This window comes from Tachypleus tridentatus, chromosome 1 (assembly GCF_004210375.1).
Source record: "Tachypleus tridentatus isolate NWPU-2018 chromosome 1, ASM421037v1, whole genome shotgun sequence".
Taxonomy (NCBI): domain Eukaryota; kingdom Metazoa; phylum Arthropoda; class Merostomata; order Xiphosura; family Limulidae; genus Tachypleus; species Tachypleus tridentatus.
The window spans coordinates 166620732-166637439 of NC_134825.1; the positions used below are offsets into that span (position 1 = coordinate 166620732).

At 36.0% G+C, this 16708-nt stretch overlaps 1 protein-coding gene across 1 annotated transcript in view; it reads right to left on the bottom strand.

The window, feature by feature from the left end:
* Synj (synaptojanin) overlaps positions 1 to 16708 on the bottom strand; it is a 91340-nt gene extending 74632 nt beyond the window's left edge. The window contains exon 1 of the mRNA XM_076462699.1: positions 16271 to 16708. Coding sequence (XP_076318814.1) covers positions 16271 to 16397 — 127 coding nt within the window. The 5' untranslated portion in view covers positions 16398 to 16708. The remainder of the gene's footprint in view (positions 1 to 16270) is intronic.

Consider the following 16708-nt stretch of genomic DNA (forward strand, 5'->3'; position numbering starts at 1 on the left):
TATCTAGAGCAAGAGAAATGGCATAAAACAGTGAACACAGAAGCTGTTAAGAGGATCATATGAACAACTACCAAGCCATAACAAACCACAGCAGAGTCCACAGAGTCACCTGATGTAGAACCATATGTATAAACTAGAATAGAAGAATTGTTTGAAAGATGTTTAGCAAAGACAAGACAGTACTTGCAATAAGGATTATCCATCTGCTTCAGATGACTCAAAGAAAGGTCACATTTGTAAAATGTAATAAGCCACAGTGGAATGGGATGATCATTGGAGGCAGCAACGTCGTCCATTGTCAGAACAATTCAGCCAGTTGCACCTAGATACAAAAGTCTAAAAAAGGAATTGTCTGCCATCTGTTCTGAAAGAGCACCACCCACCAAGGAAAAACGACACAACCCCAAGTGGGATGCTGTGGTAAGGATCAAACTTGGTAGAAAACTGCAGAGACAGTTGCAAATGTAAGAGGTGAAGACAGGATTCATATGGTTTGGTATACAAACTCTGGACTGAAGAAACATGGAAAGTCCCTGTACAGATCAGAAGCCTCAGATAATGAATGGGGTCCAACTTCTTCATGGCAGAGTTCCTGGTACTGGCAGAACCACAGACCTGAGACTCATTGTCGAGTTTGGATTAAATAAGGACATAATAGATCTTATGCATAAAACACTGATCTACTCCCCAAGAGTTGATTGATTGTTTGACTGATTTAGTGTTTTATGGCACAAAGCAGCTAAGCTATCTGTGCCAAACATCCAGTAAAAAGGTAAAAATAAATTAAATATAGTAAAATACATAAAAGGGAATGAAGGTAAAACAAAACATCATTGAAACACAGAAAAAGTATGAAATCAATGTCGACACCTAGTCTACAATGTTAAGAGAAAAAACAGAGTAAGAGAAGTTGTATAGGACTTTCTCTAGCAAAATGGTAATGATCATAACCTGCCAGGAAGATTAGCAGGTAAGTACAAGAACCACCGTCAGTCACCTGAAGTTGGTCTTTTCAGTCCTGGTTCCAGGTTATGTGTCATTATGGCCAGTACTAAAAGGTAGTGTAATAAAAGTGTTAAATGAAATGCAGTAAAAGTGCAATAATAACTCGCCAGGACAACTAACGTGTAGTTGAAATGGATAGTTCAAACAGCAGCATTAGTCACCTGAAGTTGGCCTTTCCAGTCCTGGTGTCGAGTTATTTAATGTTCTGACCATTTTACAATGTCAAATTGAATTAGAGAGATTGAGACTCTGAAAAGGGAACCACAATTAAAAAGGTGTAATGAATAAATATCAAACACTTAAATGAGGTCAAAAAGATTAATGGCCATTAAAAAACTAAAAACTTTATGAAGGTGGACAGTGTCACTATCACCAACAACACTGTCCAATGTTACAGACAAACCCTTAGAAAGAACATGTTTAAAATAGTGCCGTCATTGAGAGTTGTAATGATGGCAGGAAAGTAAAATGTGGCTTACAGTGATTTGAGTGTTACGCAAACTACACACTGGTGCATCAGGTCTAGATAAAAGAAAACAATGAGTCAAAAAACTGTGACCAATGCGTAGTCTAGTTAGAACAACTTCCTCCTTCCAAACCTTAAGGAAGCTAGACGGCCAAAGCCCAATATAGGGTTTTATTTGAAAAGGCTTGTTGTCACGTTGCTCACTCCAAGTGGACTGCCAGCTGGCACAGAGCCGAGCCTTGAATACAGGACCATAGTCCATGTACGGAATAGGCACAGTGGTGATAGTGCCAGAGTAGATAGATTTAGCTGCCATGTCTGCAAGCGCATTCCCTCAAATAACATAGTGGCCTGGTATCCAGAAAAACTGGATAGAAGTAGATGTTAATGAGAAATGGGCCAGTCGGTTTTGAATATCAACGAGAACAGGGTGTGAGCCAACGTGAAGTGAACCACCAAACCACAATAAACCATGGCAAAGCCCACAGAGTCATCTGATTTTGAACCATCCGCATAAATTGGAAAAGAAAGGTTGTTCAAAAGATGCTCAGCAAATAAAAGACGGTACTTCCAGTCGAGAGTATCTGCCTTTTTCAGATGACTTAAAGACAGATCACATTTGGGGGCTGTAATAAGCCATGGGGGGGATGGGCTGACCAGTGGATTCTGCAATGTTTTCCAAGAACAGACCCAATTCATCCAATTGCGCCTGGATGCGAAGGTCAAAAGGAGCAATAGCAGATCGTCTGTTTTGAAAAAGTAAGGCCCACTGAGGAAGAAAAACACATCTCCAAGTGAGATGCTTTAGTAAGGAGCAAAGTTTCGAAGAATACAGTAAAGACAGTTGCAAACGGCGAAGGTGCAGAGAAGGTTCTTGAGATTCCACATATAAGCTCTGAACTGGGGAGGTGCAGAAAGCCCCAGTGCAGAGTCGAAGTCCTTGATGATGAATGGGGTCCATCATCTTCAATGCCAAGGGTCTGGCAGAGCCGTAGACCATTGATCCATAGTCGAGTTTTGAACGAATAAGAGCACGATATATCTTTAACATAGAACATCAATCCACTCCCCAACTGGCAGCAGAGAGGACACAGAGGATGTTCAGTGTTCTTGTGCCTTTGACCCGTAGGTGCTTTAAGTGTGGTATGAAGGTCAGCTTAAGGTTAAAGATAAGCCCCAAGAACTTGGTCTCAAGGACCACTGGCAGTGAAACTTCACCAATATGGAGTTCAGGATCAGAGTGGATACCCGTTGGCGGCAAAAGTGCATGCAAACGGTTTTAGAGAGAGAAAACTTAAAGCCGTTCGCCGTAGTCCACTTCCGTACACAATTGAGGGCAGTTTGTAGTTGCAGCTCAATATATCTCATGTTCGATGACTGGCACGAGATGTGAAAGTCATCAACATAGAGCCCGTTTGCAACAGCGAGAGGGAGTTGTTCAGTGATGGCATTTATCTTTATACTGAAATGTGTAACACTCAAAACACAGCCCTGAGAGACCCCAAGTTCCTGTACAAAAGAAAGGGAAAGTGTCAAACCCACACAAACTTGGAATCTCCTGTCCATTAAAAAAATTTCAATAAACATGGGTAAATGGCCACGTAACCCATATATACATGGAGGTCTCTCAAAATGCCATACTTCCATGTTGTGTCATAAGTCTTCTCAATGTCAAAGAATATTGAAACAAGATGTTAGCATTTGAGAAAGGCTTCTCTGATTGATGTTTCAAGTTGAATAAGGTGGTCCGTGGTGGAATGCTGTCGTCGGAACCCACACTGGGTGGGCGAGAGGAGGTTGTTTGATTTGAGGAACCAAACAAGACGAGCATTAACCATCATCTCTAAGGTCTTACAGAGACAGCTCGTCAAAGCAACTGGATGGTAGTGTAAAGGAATCTTGGGATCTTTCTCAGGTTTAGAGAAAGGTAAGGTAATAGCCTGGCACCAGGCATCAGGATAAACATTCTTCTGCCAGATCCAGTTAAAAACAATTAGAAGAATATCAAGAGAAGCAGGAGGGAGATAGCGCAGCATGCCATAGTGTACATCATCAGGTCCAACAGATGTACTGCCAGACTAATAAAGGGCCATTTCCATTTCCACCAGAGTAAAGGGACAATTATAGTAAAAAAGACAGTCAGTGCGAAAGGAAAAAGGTGAACACTCTGCCCGAGTCTTGATGGCCAAGAAGGTGGAGGAACAAGCAGAAGTGCTAGATACCCAGCAGAAGTTTTCACCTAGAGTATCGGCGATGCTCCGGACATCAGCTACCTCTTGGCCATCAGAGAGTAAGATGGAGAGGGAGACAGAATTGTAGTGCCCACTGACCTTTCGAATCCTGTCCCATATGACCTTGGAACTGGTGGTAGAAGATATGCTAGTTGTGAACTTAATCCAAGATTCCTTCTGGCTTTGACGCCTTACCCACCTAGCATGTGCACAGGCCCGTTCGAAAGTGATGCGATTTGAAAGTGTGGGATATCTACAGAAAGTATCCCAGGCCCGTTTTTGAGCCTTCCGTGCCAAGTGGCAAGCAGGATTCCACCACAGACGAGGATATCGTGTAAAACGTGTCGAGGGTTTAGGAATACACTGAGCAGCTGCTTGTATAATACAGTCAGTTACCGCTGCCACACAGTCGTCTATTGTTTGCTGATTCACAATGGCAGGATCAAGTTCTGCAAGAGCAGTGAAAGTAAACCAGTCTGTCTAATCCAGCTTCCACCGGGACACGCGGGTAGGGTGGCATCGACCACGGCCAGTCTCTCTCAAAAGTATAGGAAAATGATCACTGCCTCGTGGATTATTGTCAACCCTCCATGAAAAATGGGAAAATAATGAAGGGGAGCAAACCGAGACATCAATAGTGGAAAAGGACTGACAAGGTGCATGAAAATAAGTGAAAGAACTAGTATTGAAAAGAGAAAGATTGTGATCAGAGAGTATACGCTCTACATAGCGACCCCTCCTATCACTAACAGCACTTCCCTAGAGGGGATGATGTCCATTAAAGTCCCCCAGGATTAGAAATGGAGATGGCAACTGTTCAACAAGAGCATCAAGGTCTGATTGATCATATGTCTCTCCAGGGGACAGGTAGAGAGAACAAACAGTGATGGTATGACCCAAGGAAACACAGATGGCTACAGCCTCCAAGGGTGTGTTGAGTGACAAAGACAGGGTGGGCACATTGTGATCAACCAATAGTGCCACCCCTCCACTCATCCATCACACAGCCTGTAATTTCTGTACAGAGAAAACTGCCAAATGGTGACTGTATCAGCAGGTTTTAGAAATGTTTCTTGTAAGGAAAGACACACAGGATGGTAGGAAGCAATCAGTGTTTTGATATCACTCAGATTAGAATGTAAACCTCGACAGTTCCATTGTATCAAGGTGGCCATTTTTAAGAACGGGTAGATGAAGTGGCTGGAGAACCCTTCTGTTTACGACCACGTCTTTTTTCTTTACTGTCCTTATTCGGAGGAGGTCTATTGACCTCCATGGATCCTGCCCTGGGTCAATTAAGCAGGTCTTTGTTGTTGGAAGGGGATTCCAATGACTGAGGACGTGAACGAATGATTGTTTTGCATCGTGGGGTTGGAGAAAAAGATGTATCAGAAGAAATGCCCGTATTTGAAACTGAAGGATGTGGATCTTGAGATTTGTTGGACTGTATGGGAGGAACAGAGATGGGTGTGGAAGTCGATTCATCAACCTTTTTAACCATGGAGATCAAAAGGCTTTTCATTTGTTTTGAAAACGATTCTCTTAGAGGCACAGAGAGATCTGTCTGCACTCCACTGTAGTTGTGGAATGAAGTGCAGCAGCATATGTCCAAGATGGAGTTGTGAACAGCAATTTCCGAGCCTCAGGATAACTAATGTTATGTGTCGTTTTTAAACCCTGCACCTCTTTTCCTCCAACCATTTTGGGCAAGAATGAAAGTAAGAGGGGTGAGAACCATTGCAGTTTACGCAATGTGGGTTCATGTCACAGTCATAGGCATCGTGGTCCTTGCCTCCACAATGAGCACATGTCAGGGAACCACGACAAGATGTCTTTGAGTGGCCGAATCTCTGACATTGGAAACATCGAAGAGGGTTTGGTATGTATGGCCGAACCCTGCAAATGAGATAACCTGCCTTGATGGTGGCAGGTGCACGTGGTGAAGTAAATGTTAAAACGAGGATATTTGTTGGCAGTGTAACTCCATCTTTGCGAGTGGAGATGCGCCTCACTGCAGAAACTCCTTGAGTGGAGAGACCAGCGAGAATCTCTGACTCGGGAACATTCTTCAAATCCCTTTCAACAATAACTCCTCGTGAAGAATTCAAGGTAGCATGGGGTGTAACCTCAATATGTTCATCCCCAATTGCCTTTGAATTCAAGAGGAGTTCACTGTGTTGGGATGTGAATGTTTCAACCCATGTCTCCAGATCAAAGTTTGTTTACTGATTTGGAGAGCTAGCAAGTCCCTCTAGTCCCTTCTGAATAAAAAAGGGGGACATTTGCCCTAAAGGTTTTTCTGAAATAGAATGTAATATAAGAAAGTGGGGTACAGGTGTTACAGATGTTGAAGATTGCTGCTCAGAGTCTTCAAGACGTGGTCATTTACCTGTTGACTGTTTTTTTACTATTATATTTAAATTTTTTGTTGAAGGATCCATAGGAAAAAAGGAAAATTTCAGTACCCACTGACCCCACCCCCTATAGAGCCCTACAAGGGGACGCACTACAATGTCATGCAAGGATATTGCAGCAACGCCAGGGTTTCGGAGCACTATACCCAAACACCTGCATCAGACACAATGTTCACAACCGCCATTGGGAACTTCCAACACTGGTACTTGGTTGACTCTAGGCCAAGTACTCTAGCCGATTGACCCAAAGGCTGCCCGCCAAGAGGAATTCAAGGCCAAAGTGGTGTGTTAGGGTTGAACCCCTCAACCACCAGGATCCTCTCCTCCCCTTCACGAGTTGCCACGCACGGCAAACATCTGGGTGGATGTTTAGATCCCAGAGGAGGTAAACTAAAAGAACAGAACCTTCCCTGGGAGGTCCCCTCACCATGTACAGGAATCCACACCAAGGGGCTCCCCAAGAGGTGGAAGTGAAGACACACAGGATGTTCAATGCCCTTTTATACTTGACATGTAACTGCTAGATGCGAGAAGTGAAAGTAAGCTTACAGCCAAAGATAAGCCCCAAAAACTTAGCCTCAGGAACCATAGGAAGAAAAACATCATGAAGATGAAGCTTCAAATTGGGGTGCAAATCCTATTGGAGGCAAAACTGTGTGCAAATAGTCTTAGAGAATGAAATGATAAAAGTGATCGAGGGCAGTTTAAAGCTGTATCAAGTGATACAGACAAGGTAAGTACATGCTGGTTAACCAGTAGAGCCACCCTTCCATAAACTTGTCCATCACACAATCTCTCATTCCAGTATAAAGAAAAGTGCCAAAAGATGACAGTATTAGCAGGTTTCAGGAGTGTTTCCCATAAAGAGAGACACATGATGATAGGAATCAATCAAGGGTTTAATTTCATCTAAATTAGAATGAAAATTTGAACAGTTCCACTATAACAAAGTGACAATTTTTATTTAGGTGAAGGATAGTTGGGTGAATAACTCTTTTGCTCACAACTATGATATTTTTAGTATAAGCCAATTCCAGTGACTGCATCTTGGAGCCAAAGAAGATAGACCAAAGCAGTCACTGGAAACTGGGGCTAAAAGAGATAAAGCCAAACAGTTGGGACATAAACAGGAGTTGATGTTGAGTTGTATACTCTTTTATCATTACAAGAGAAAACACTCTGTCAGAGGCATGGAAAGATCCATTTTTACTCCCACTTTAGCAATGGAAAGTATGCAAGCAACATGTCTAAAGTGCAGTATGAGAAAACAACTCCAAGCCTCTGGATATGAAATGTTAACAGTTTTTAAATGCTGTGCCTTCTTTTTCTTCATCTATTTAGGAGAGAAATTAAAACAAGTGGAATGGAAGCCATTACAACTGATGCAGTGAGGGTTCAGTTGACACTCATAGGCATCATCTTTGCCATCATAAGAAGCACACATCTTTGGTGCTGTAAACGTCAGAGAGGGATAGGAATATATGGCTATAACTTACAGTTTAGGTGACATGGCTAAGTGAACATCAAAATAAGAATATTGGTAGTCAACATACAATTCTATCTTTTTGAGTAGAGATATATTATACTGCATAAATTCCTTGGCTGGAAAAGCCAGCAAGGATCTCCAACTCAGAGATGTTTCATAAATCATTCAAAATGATCACTCATGAAGAATTCAAAATAGGATAGGGATTACCCTCAGTGAGTATATCCTTAATGGACTTTGAATTCAAAGAAGAGTTCATTACATTTTGGTGGAGGTATTGCCATTAATATGTTCCCAGAATTTAGCTTCTTCACTAACTATGGAGAGCCAGCTAGTTCCTCTATACTCTTTTGAATAAAAAAGGAAGGTACAGGAAGAGTAGAAGATGGATATTAGACAGCATAGTCTTCCAAAGATGGTTGCTTTCCAATTACTTGTTTTTTTTTTATAATTTTATTTTTTCAGAGATACAAAACACCGTACTAAGATTAAAATGATTCAGTGCTCACTGACCCTATCCACCATGAAATCCTATAAGAGGATGCACTACAATGCCAAATGAAAATATTGTAGCAATGTCATTCAACCATCAGGATCCTCTTCTCCCCTTCACAGGTCACCACACACTGTAAACATGTGAGCAGACGTTCAGATCTCAGAGGAGAGTAAAATGAAAATACAGAACATTCCCTCACCATGTACAGGAATCCACCTCAAGGAGCCATCCAGTGAGGATAATGAGAGAAGTATCATGAATGGAAAATGGATTCCACTGAATCAAAACATGGAAACAGAAACTATGAGAAGAAATAAGAGTCAAAAAATAATGCACTTCACAGACAGGACAGAGGAAACAGTACAGATATGTATGACAATAAAGATAAGAAATGAAAGGTAAATACATATATGTGAATGCAGCATCACTTTCCCATGACATATGTTTTAGTTAGAAATGTGCAGTCAAGATAGAGAAGGATACAGGGGTGCAAGATATAAACAGAATGCAAGAAAAACAAACAACATACATTTCAGGAAGTCAATAACCATAAGGAAAAAAAAGGAGGAAATAGGTTTTTAATGACATAATTGTACATGAAAGTGCAAAGGGCAAAGATTAAGGCCATAGAGAATAAAATTAAGGACAGGGAAGGCACAGGAGGTGAAAAACATGGAAACAAAAACCTGACAGAAAGAGGAAAAAATATAAAGTAGTTGTAAGATGAAGAATCAATTCCTACAGGTCCCACTGACCGAGGATCTTGAAGAGGTTGAGACAAGCACATCACCCTATCAGGGAAGTATCTTTAAAAAATGAAGATCCAAACAAGAGAATGTCAGATATAAAAAACTGTTTAGAGTAGTATTATCAATTTATTTTGTGATTGTAATCCACTGATACCAAGGCTATGAAGATTTCTAGAAGGCCTAAGTGACAGGTATATAAATAGCTTTGGCCAGATGAGCAGAAACAGAGTAAAAGGTAAAGTCACATGAAAGAGAAGGTTTGTTAGAGAAAACTAAAAACGCATCATAGGTGAAAATGGCCTAATGGTTGGCCTAATGGTTGGCCTAATGGTTGGCCTAATGGTTAATGCATTAGAATAAAGTTAACAGTTCGGATAGAGATAAAGCATCATAGGTGAAAATGGCCTAATGGTTGGCCTAATGGTTAATGCATTAGAATAAAGTTAACAGTTCGGATAGAGATAAAGCATCATAGGTGAAAATGGCCTAATGGTTAATGCATTAGAATAAAGTTAACAGTTCGGATAGAGATAAAGCATCATAGGTGAAAATGGCCTAATGGTTAATGCATTAGAATAAAGTTAACAGTTCGGATAGAGATAAAGAGAATAATTTGTTTTATCAAAGGGTTTTCTAAACTAGCTGAATCCACCTGTGTGAACTATGACAGTTATTGTAAGTACAAAAAGCAAATGATTATTTTAAGTATGAGACTCATGCAATTATTGGAAGTTCAGAATACAACTGTGGTAAATGATATGACAACATAAGTGAATTATGTACAGATATTTTTGAAAAACAGCTTGGCTTGTCCACTGAATTCTAAAGCAATTGAACTGGCCAAAGTGAACTTTTGACAAAAAACTACGAAGCAATTAAGATACAACTATGGTCAGTTCACTTTAAAAAAAAAAAAAAACATCAGGCCTTTTGGAATGGATACTTTACATTTAACTATGGTAAGGTTGACTTGTTTGCAAGAATAATTAACTCAATTGTATGTGCAGCTTCAAACTATGATTAAGACAGTGGTGAAGACCATAATAATGTACAAAAAACAAAATGTAGAAAAGAGTATAGTGTGGAACAAAGTTTAAAAGTAGTTTAAATGGTTGGTTAAATTGTTAGTAATGTAATGATAGAAGTACATTACAGATGACCTTAGAGATGTGATAACAACATGTGATTTCAATATAAAGGAAACAACTAAAACCAGGTTAAATTTAGACAATTCTAATGATGAGAATTTCTTTTAAAGTAAGGGATTGTAGATTTTTTAATAGTGATAGAGTATCAAAACAATTTAAGAAGTGGCTTTATATGTAAAATACAAGTTACATCCAGTGAAAGTTAAGGTTGTAACAGCTAACAGCAATGAAAATGAATCTATTTGGATTTCTGTTAGTGATTATAAGATGAAAAGGACTTTTACTTGGAATTTGTTATGGACTACCAGTTGAAACTGATGAAACTCTGCAGGGAGATAAAGAATTTAACTGTCAATGAGTTTATAGTTATGGGGGATTTTAATTGTAATTACATAAATTGGCAAATGTAAGGAGACAAATCATCAGGTTTTTAAAATTTCAGGACAGTTTTCTTTGATAATTGGTTATTGAACCTATTAAGAGCACTGATGTTCAGATTTATAATTAACTTCTTGTAAAGATATGACTGGTACAGTACAAATTGATGTAAGTGATCATGGCTCAATTAGATTTAATGTTTTGCTGTATATAGATATGAAATAATGATATTTTGGTTGCAAATTTAAAAAAAAAAAACTCAAATTTTGAAGAGATGAGACAAAACTTTACTGCTATGAATTGGACAATTGAATTAGTTGGAGATACTAATTAAATGTGGATTTTCTTTTTAAAATAAATTATTGAATATTCAAGGCAGTCATATTTCTTATAGAGACATGAAAGGGGTAACTGAAAATAGAAACACAAAGTTGGGTTTCCAATTATTAAAAGGGCACACTTAAAGAAAAGTATTATATATTAATTGCAACAAGGGAGAAGTTTGAAAGATTACAGTATATCAAGAGAGTCTGTCAGATAGAAAATTAAAGAATAAAAAGTATATGAAAACAAGAATGGCTGAAATTGTAAAAAGTAATAGTAAGGATTTCTTCAAAAACATGTAAGCCTAATGTTAAGATGGGAGTACAACCTTTGAGGGATGACACAGACATGTTAACGTCTAATGATTATAGGATCCCTAGAACATTAAATTCCACTTAAATCTTTACTAATGTAGAGTTAACCAATATTCTTCATCCTGAACAATTGCTAGATGGAAACAAGATTCAATAAGATAACCACATTAATTCTAAACTTATTTAACAAAAATTGGGAAGCTTAAAGAATGATAAGACTCCTGTGCCAGATACTATTTACCCACAGGTTTTCAAGGAGGTTAAGAATTGGATATGTTAGCCACTTTCCTTAATTTCTCCCGAATCCTAGAAAAGTAGACAGGTGCAAAACATTCGATACCAACTAATGTTACTCCTCTTTTATTAGTCTTACAACAGTGATGGGAAACATTTCTGAAATTCTAATAAAAGATGTTTTGCAAAGACATTTAACCATGTTTGAAATTTGATTGGATGGTCAGTATGGTTTCACAAGAGGTAAATCTTACCTTACAAGTATTTTGATTGGATGGTCAGCATGGTTTCACAAGGTGTACTTTTGATGTATCACACTTTTCAAAAAACACTGGATAATGTACCACATAAAAAGAGTTGTTAAAAAAGTTTTATCTGTAAATGTGGAAGAACGTTGACTCATTGGATAGAAAATTGGCTAGATGGAAAAAAGGTTATTATAAATGGAATTCAGCCAAACTATCCATGTCAAAATGGGGTAACTCAGAGTTGAGTTCAGTGTTAGGGCATTTGCTCTTTTTACTTTATATAAATGATACAAATGAAGACAGTCAATACATTATTAATATTTGCCGATTATATCATAATTTTGGGTATTACTGGCTATGAGGATACTGCTGCTTTACAAAAGGATTTGGATTATTTGATGAGTTGGGCAAATAATTAGCAAATGGCTTTTAGTTATAACAGATACAAAGTAATGCATGTAAGATTAAATTTTAATTATGAGTATAATTTTGATTAGAATCATTTTAACTGTGTTATGGAAGAAAAGGTTCTTAGTCTTCAGGATGATCAGTCTCTTAAGACATCCAAGTATTGTATTGTAACTAGTGGTATATCAAACAGAATTATAGTTGGTATCTACAGAAATGCTGACTAAATCTAAAAAGGTTATAATATCATTGTATAGGTTATTGGTTAGACCACATATGGAGTGCTGTGTTCAGTCTTATACCTTTTATGTTAGAAAGGACATTGAATTGTTGGAAAGTGTTCAGAGAAGGGCTACTGGAACAATACTTTAAATGGAAACATGGTTATATGAAGACAAGTCAAGATCTCTGAAATTGTTATTCATGGCATAGTGGTTCATAGAATGGCTCAGAGGCTTCTTTTCTTCAAGTACAAACTTTTAGCTCATAGCTCCATCTCTTCATTGAGTTTAGATCTAATTACAGTTTGGGACTCAGGAGGATAACACCTGTAAATTAATGTATTTGATCATACCCAAAGTCTGATGAATTTATTTTTTCTATTTCCACCTGAAATAATTTCAATTTGAGGATAGGCTGGTAGAGATCTTGGTGAGTAATAAAATAATAACAGGGTATACACAAGCCCCACACATGGAACTGCTGACAGATAAAAATATAGCTAATAAAAAGAAATAGAAAAAAAAGTATCATAGATTAATTTATTCTAAACCTGCCTTAATGAATTACAAGTGCCACACCTACTAAAGATACCCTCTTATTTTCTCTTGCAAAAAGAAGAGTTAGAGGGAATCCAATATTAAGGGAAACTGATAAAGTTGACATTTCATCTTTTTTGTATTTATTGATGAGAATGGCAAGACAACTTTATTTTTAACAGGGTGGTTGATTATTGGAATAGGCTTCCTTCAGTGGTCATAGATGTAATTAATCTACAGAAGTTTAAGGGAAAGCTTAATAAATATTTAAATGATTACAAATGACCTTCAGAGTTTTAATTTGGAGTTTAATATAGTGTGAGGAATGGATTAATGGGTTATTTAGCTTTAAGTTTTATGTATGTATGTGTATATACATGGGAAAAATCCTCAATTCCACATAAATATTAATTGTGATAAGCTAAAATAATTTCCAATTAACTAAATACACGTTGAACACTCCAATAATAGTATACTGATAAGATAAATCACAGCCTTACAAAGCAAACAATCAAATTAAATTGTATACATTTCAAAATATAAAACATATATATATATATACATATAAACAAAAATTACTTCACCGTTCTGTATTAAAGGAAGAGATAAAAGGTCACAGTTGTACAATCACAAGTGCTCCTAAATATGATACTTTAGTAAAATTATTAGATGCAATATTATGTATGTTCTCAAACTTGAAAGTTGATATATGGAAAGTTAAAAGTACAATAACACATATATACATTTTCTTTGATGCCTTAGCAAGGTGGTGCATTATTGCACATTCCAGGCACACCAATAGAGCAATGTCAGAAACAAAAAATCACACACAGAAGCATACTTTAATACAATAAACAAGTGATATATTAAGACTTGTACTATACAGTAGTAAATGGATACATTTAAACAATTAATGATAATTATTGCATTGCTTTTTATGAAAAACCACATATGTAACTATGAATCAAGAAAAGGAAAATTAACTAGAAGCTTGATGAAGGATAAACCAAACAAAGATTCAAATTATGGACTTGTAGTTACTTCTGGAACACTAATAACACAGAGAGATATCTTACTTTACATTAAAACAAATATGGATTTTTCTGCACTGCTTTAAAACAATATATGTTGTTAATCTTAGTTCTCAGTTGTAATATTGTGATGTATTAAGAGAAATTGCTTTCTTTATCAATTCTTTAGGTGGTCAAAATACAGAAATTTCACAAAAGCATTAGAGTTAAGGAAAAATGCAATATTAACTTGTTAAAATAATTTTAACTTTAGAAAACAGCTTGGAGTCTAAGAACTAACAATGAAACAGTTATAAGATTAATTGTAATTTTTCAATGAGGTCAAATGATTAATTGCACACAAATGTATGTAATATAACAATGCTTTACTGACTGGTCTAAGTACTTCTCAGTAACATTTATTACTGAAAATGTTTATAAGATAATAATCTATGAACTTGTACTGAGTTTTAGCCAATGATGTATTATCTATATGATCCATACATTTACATGAATGTAAAAGGTTCTACCTTGCACTTTTGTCAGGTTGTATCATCATAATGAAAGCATACTTGTAATTAACTTGGTTATAGAAATCAAATGGTGATAATAAAGGTGAAATTTTCAAATTAGGAAAAAAAGGATATTTTTTGCCCCAATTGTCAATAATTTCAATAGCTTCTTGAAGAGTAGTATTATAATGTTGGGAAAGTTTTAAACTGTTGTTACTGCACAACAGTGGCAAAGAAAGTTAATTTGTTAATGAAAGTTACAAATAAGAATGTTATCTTATCCAAAACATTTATGTGGCTTTATTCAAAATGCTCTATAGAGCTTTGGTGCCCTTATTATACAAAAAATGTCAGTGTGCAGGAGAAAATGCAGAAATAGATTACTATTTGGTGAAAACACTTTTGCAATGAAGAGATGTTGAAAATTTTTATTTAACTGTTATAAGTTTCTAGGGACTTAAGTAATGCATTCACAGAAATTCTATTTCAGTGGGGAAAATACATGTTTGTAGTTGAATATTAGGGGTATTTAGTAATCATTCTAAAGACCAAAATGTAGAATATATCTCAAACAAAACTACTTTTCTCTTAGTTTGAACACTTGAAATAGTTTATTTGATGGTGTATTATGTGTTGTTTACTAAATTTTTCAACATTTTGAATTACAAATACATCAATAAATGAATCAAGCAGTCACCATGAAGAAATATACACTTTGCAGCCAGATCTTCTGTTAAGCCTACTTTAGGTAAAAATGTAATACTTGTCTTTTCATGATACTTTTCCTTCTAAATAACATACATTTACATTTTTTTACTGCAACATTTATTCAAGTATTATTAACTTAATAAGATGAATACCAAATTTTGATTAGTCAATAAAACAGAACTAGTTACATGCCTTATTTGGATAATAAATTTAGGATGCAAGTGTATAAGAAACAGGAAGATGATAAAACAAATCAATCCATTTCCAACATCCATCCAACATGGTTTTAAACATAAAGAATTCTGAATAACACCACATCAGGATACCATTTCAAAGTTTAAAATTTCTAACCTAAAAGAAGTCTTGTTGAAGAACAACTCCACAATGAGGATTTCCAACTCTTAAACTGATCACCCTAAATATTAACTTTGATATTCCCAACTCTTTCAACTCCAGACTTTGTAACCACCAAGGTGTTTTAACCTCTAACCACATGAATCCATTGGACCCAGTTATTAATTAATACAATTCAGTAAGTCAAGGAGAAAAATCAAGAAGGCAAAGTAAGTAAAATTATTACTAAATCTAATATTTTGTTTATAGTTGTATTTATTTCTCCATTATGTTTATTTTTCAGTTAAATAGGTGGTATTTCCAGGGATAAAAAAACATCTCTTTCAAATTATACTTTACATTTTTATAAACTTCAGAGAAAGTATGCTAAAACTTCAAGCTTTTTCTCAAGGTCTATATTTCTAAACCAGATATGAAACTGTATGCCATTTCAGAGTACTTCCAACAAATTGGTATAGATATATCTCTTGTATTGAATATAAATTTCAAAAGCAGCCTCATGCAACTTTCAAATTTTGTAAAAACTTACAGTGTCATAATAGCCTTTATGTCTTTACATTAAAAACAATTATTTAAAAAAATTATATTTTAATTACAACTTAAAATTTAGTTGAAGGCTTGTATATAACACTATCAAAATATTCAAAACATGTTCATAAATATTCAACATAATGTTTATATTTAAAAGTCATAATATTTATTCAAATTATAATTATAAATTTAAAGCCTGGAAATATGAAACATGCTTAAAGTCCTCAAATAAATAATAAACTTGCAAGAAACTTCTCACTAGAAATTTTTTCTATTCTTTCTTTTGTGTGTGTTCAATCAACTTTTAAGTTTTACTTTTAACAACACTATCACAAAACTGTTCTGCTTTGATTATAAATTAAAGTTGCTCAAAGAAACTATATTGTAATTCAACAGTTCAAGAAATTGATGGTTGGGAACTACATTATATCTAAGTTACTATTTACACATACAGATGTATATAAGAACTGTATAAAAATGAAACCGTATTACTTACATAAAACGGCAACTGCTTGGGATTCAAACAGAAGAGTTTCATCTTTATTCCTCTTTTCTAAAAGTACACTATACGGATTTGGAGGGATTGCTTTATGATACACGCGAAAGCTTTTACCAAAAGGCATTGCTGTACAATCACTTGGATCTTGGATGAACTGAAACTACCACAGTATCACTCGGCCTCCACCTCCTGGTCTCATTGACCAACGATACACGGTTTTACATTAGGTTTCATTTAGTTTGATGATGAATTAAGATATTTAAAATAAATACATATTTTAATTTGGTAAGTTCTACTAATAACAATAAACTATACTGACTCTGTGTTACAAATTTCTCGCTCAACGTTTCCTACATATTACCGCAGACAGTTTCAATTAAACATAAACAACGTCAATGACACTCTTAGACCGTCACTACAACTATCACGGTAAAA